Source organism: Nematostella vectensis, chromosome 15 (genome assembly GCF_932526225.1).
Source record: "Nematostella vectensis chromosome 15, jaNemVect1.1, whole genome shotgun sequence".
Classification (NCBI taxonomy): Eukaryota; Metazoa; Cnidaria; class Anthozoa; order Actiniaria; family Edwardsiidae; genus Nematostella; species Nematostella vectensis.
This window is the reverse complement of record NC_064048.1, coordinates 1,140,893-1,144,982: the sequence shown is the minus strand read 5'-3', so window position 1 is coordinate 1,144,982 and position 4,090 is coordinate 1,140,893. Positions and strand designations below refer to the sequence as shown.

The 4,090-nt window shown below is 40.2% G+C and overlaps 1 protein-coding gene across 3 annotated transcripts in view; it reads left to right on the top strand.

The window, feature by feature from the left end:
- Positions 1 to 394: 394 nt before the first annotated feature.
- The window catches only part of LOC5501638 (DENN domain-containing protein 5B), an 89,145-nt gene continuing 85,449 nt past the window's right edge, over positions 395 to 4,090 (top strand). For all 3 annotated transcript variants that reach the window (XM_048722494.1, XM_048722493.1, XM_048722492.1), the window contains exons 1-3: positions 395 to 580; positions 1,860 to 1,969; positions 2,072 to 2,765. In XM_048722494.1, the coding sequence (XP_048578451.1) occupies positions 487 to 580; positions 1,860 to 1,969; positions 2,072 to 2,765 (898 nt within the window). In that variant the 5' untranslated portion in view covers positions 395 to 486. The remainder of the gene's footprint in view (positions 581 to 1,859; positions 1,970 to 2,071; positions 2,766 to 4,090) is intronic.

Genomic DNA, 4,090 nt, shown 5'->3' with positions numbered 1-4,090 from the left:
ACCAATACCGCTGAAAAATAACAAGGGCTCATTCAACTATGCGGAAAATTTTAAATCCCCTAGCCCTATAATACTTATAAAAATTACATTTCAGTTTGTCCTTTAATATTTACCCTACTTGTGGGTATTTTAAGGGCATTTTACTGTCGGAAATAAAACTGCCATGCCATACATTCCAATCTAACAGCATTTGGCCGGATTTGAAAAGAAACCTGTTCGTTTTAATTATTGCATGGGAGTTGATATCCCTTTCCTACGCAGTTGCTCAGACTTTGTGACTGTTTACGTCTGTTTACGCTTGTGGGAAAGGCCACCTACCCTCCCCTCCCCTCCCTCTCAAAAACTGTAGATTACTCGGGAGTCTGGGACTAGTTTTTTTGCGGAGGAAATTTTACCTCAATATTCAAGATGGCGGATGTGGACTCTTGTCACAACAAATCTTCCCCAAAATAATTACCATGCCGTTAAATATTCTAACTACAAACTATGTCAGCTTCTACCTCGGGACAGCGATTTGCTGATTACTTTGCTGTGTGTGGATTAGATGCTGTTACGGGTTTGGAACCGGATCAACTTTCAGGTAGAGCTGGTGACAAGCGCGAAATCATTCAAAACTCTCACAGATTTCAAGCTCCATCTTAACAGATCTCTATCCCAACTCTGTTACTGAATTATTCAAAGCTGTTTTCGGTTTGCCATAATTACGAGATAGTGCCGTAATTTGTTTTGTTTGTTTCCTTTCTAATAGTATGACATGTTTCCGTCCGCACAATGAAAATCGCTTTTTGTACAATGTTTGTTTTATCCCTCTTCCTGATAAGATTTTGAGACAGGAAGATAAATACATTTAGCTTTTGTGTGGAGATTATGTGCTCCTGTTGGATGCAAGCTTTTTTTTGCAACCTCTTGCTGCACACTTTTTTTTTATTCGTTTCCTTTGGTTTCATTAAACGAAACAATGTTAAAATTCCCTCTTGTTTGCATTGCCTGTCTGTTGTTTTGTCTTGTTTTGAGATAAGCCTAAACTTATATCGTCTGTTATCTTTATATCATATATTTATATGTATGTTGCACTGTTTTGTTAATTAACAAAGAGAAGTTCATGTTAGCCGTTGCAATTCTTATCCTTAATTAAGCATTCAAAAGAGCATGTTTTATTACAGAATATTGTTTTATGATTGCAGATGGGTTCAGGGTAGTGTGGGCATACATGCTATGAAAATTGCACTCCAAGGATGCAACTTGACAAGGAGCTATGTCCCGACTATGTGAAGAAAGCTAAAATTGACTTCAAAGATATCATTTCTTGCTATTTTTTATCAGAATTTGAAATATTTTATTTGGGGAAAGCTGCATCAGCGTATCATTTTTCTTACTGTTAAAAAATCTGGTAGAAAATAGTGTTGAAGTGTATTAAGTCGCCAGGCCTGCCTCAGTATCTTTTCTTAGTATAGACTGTTTTTATGATGTTGCGTACCCATCCAAAATGCCACAGACTGGCAGGCCACAGCTGCTCCAAAATACAAAGAGGAGTTTACAGATGAAGCTATGGAAAAAGCTGCTAGAGTGCATCAGACTTTTGGAGTAAAATTCCCTTTTGTCTGGATCACCTGAGGCTCGCCAGTCTGTGGCATTTTGGATGCGTGCGCAACATTGTGAAAACAGTCTATTGACACAAAGCGATAAAGAAATGAAATGCAACTTTTATCGCTCAAAACTAGTATACTTGAGGTTTAAGGAGCAAACAACACCAGACACATTTACATCCAAATTAAGTTTATTCATAAAAGGAGAGATCATACTAGCCTATGGCTCTATCTCATTTTCCCTCTAATGTTGACCTCTTGCCATTTCTGCAGGAGATTCACATCATGTGTCACCGCTAGAGAGATCTTACAAGGCCAAGGTCTTATCCCATTTTCCTGCTAATGTTGACTGGAACCCTTTTGACGAGGATGCTGTGCGAATGGTAGGAAAAATACCCTCATATATCTGTCATTAACTGTATTTATTTTAGTTTATTTGATGTTTTTTCAAGCTTTGTTTGAAGTCACTTTTGGTGTTGTTTCAGCTGTCATTCCCCCATGGTCTAACATTCAGAACGCAAGCAGAACCCCATTCCCCGTCTCTTCACTCATTCCTTATAACCCGTGAGGATGGGTCTCGTGTCTACGGATGTGCCCTTACAGTCTATGAGGTTGTTGATGAAGAGGAGATTTGTAAAGCCATGCAAGTGCTCCAATCCATGCATGAAGCAGAGCTGCATATGGCACGATCAAAGACCAAAGCAAGATCACAATCTCCTGTTGTCATCACTGGTGCAGATAGTCCAACAAAGCGAGCAACAGAAGTAGACTCTGAGTACACACAAGAGGTTGAGATGTCTAACAGGAAAACTTTTGACATGAAAAAGGACACTCTAATGGTCTCCAAGTGCATTTCCATCATAATGCCTCTTCCATTTATTACTGCGGCAATGTCATACCTACAGCAGATATACCATGCTGCCAAGACAGCAGACTTGCCTTTGCCTCTTGAATCATACATTTATAATCTGTTATATGAGGTCCCGCTGCCCCCACCAGGCAGGACGATGAGGTTTAATTGTGTTAAGGAAAGCATAACATGCCAGCGCCCGGGGCCTAATGAGCTGCCATTGTTTGATTACTCCTTGAAGGAGATGTTTTCTTGGCTTGGGGTGGAGAATGTTGTGGAATTGTTCACCTGTGTCCTATTGGAGCATCAGATTCTTCTTCTATCTAACAGTAAGTATTATATGTAAAAAAAAAAAAAAATGTGAGCCAGGGAAGAGTAGGGGGAAAAGGCTTCTTTCCCCTCCCCCCAGTCTTTCCTGGCTGCTCGCTCTGATTTGTTCTTTTGCCTGAGGCCCCTTCCCTCTCCCTATTAGAAAAGCTATGCAGGCTACACTCTACATAAAATACAGCTCAAAACTCAGAGCACAAACACACTGCAGAAGTGCACAATATATGGCACAAATTATCAACACAAGAGCTAGACATTTTCAAAACTTTGAATAAACATGCACAATACTGAACACAACACTCAGCAGAAAATAAAACTAATATTTGACACAACACAAGAAACAACATTTGACACAGCACATGCACAACATTTGACACAGCACATGCACAACATTTGACACGGCACATGCACAACATTTGACACAACACAAGAAACAACATTTGACACGGCACATGCACAACATTTGGCACGGCACATGCACAACATTTGACACAACACAAGAAACAACATTTGACATGGCACATGCACAACATTTGACACGGCACATGCACAACATTTGACACGGCGCATGCACAACATTTGACACAACACATGCACAACATTTGACACAACACATGCACAACATTTGACACGGCACATGCACAACATTTGACACAACACAAGAAACAACATTTGACACGGCACATGCACAACATTTGACACAACACAAGAAACAACATTTGACACGGCACATGCACAACATTTGACACAACACAAGAAACAACATTTGACACGGCACATGCACAACATTTGACACAACACATGCACAACATTTGACACGGCACATGCACAACATTTGACACAACACAAGAAACAACATTTGACACGGCACATGCACAACATTTGGCACGGCACATGCACAACATTTGACACAACACAAGAAACAACATTTGACATGGCACATGCACAACATTTGACACGGCACATGCACAACATTTGACACGGCGCATGCACAACATTTGACACAACACATGCACAACATTTGACACAACACATGCACAACATTTGACACGGCACATGCACAACATTTGACACAACACAAGAAACAACATTTGACACGGCACATGCACAACATTTGACACAACACAAGAAACAACATTTGACACGGCACATGCACAACATTTGACACAACACAAGAAACAACATTTGACACGGCACATGCACAACATTTGACACAACACAAGAAACAACATTTGACACGGCACATGCACAACATTTGACACAACACAAGAAACAACATTTGACACGGCACATGCACAACATTTGACACAACACATGCACAACATTT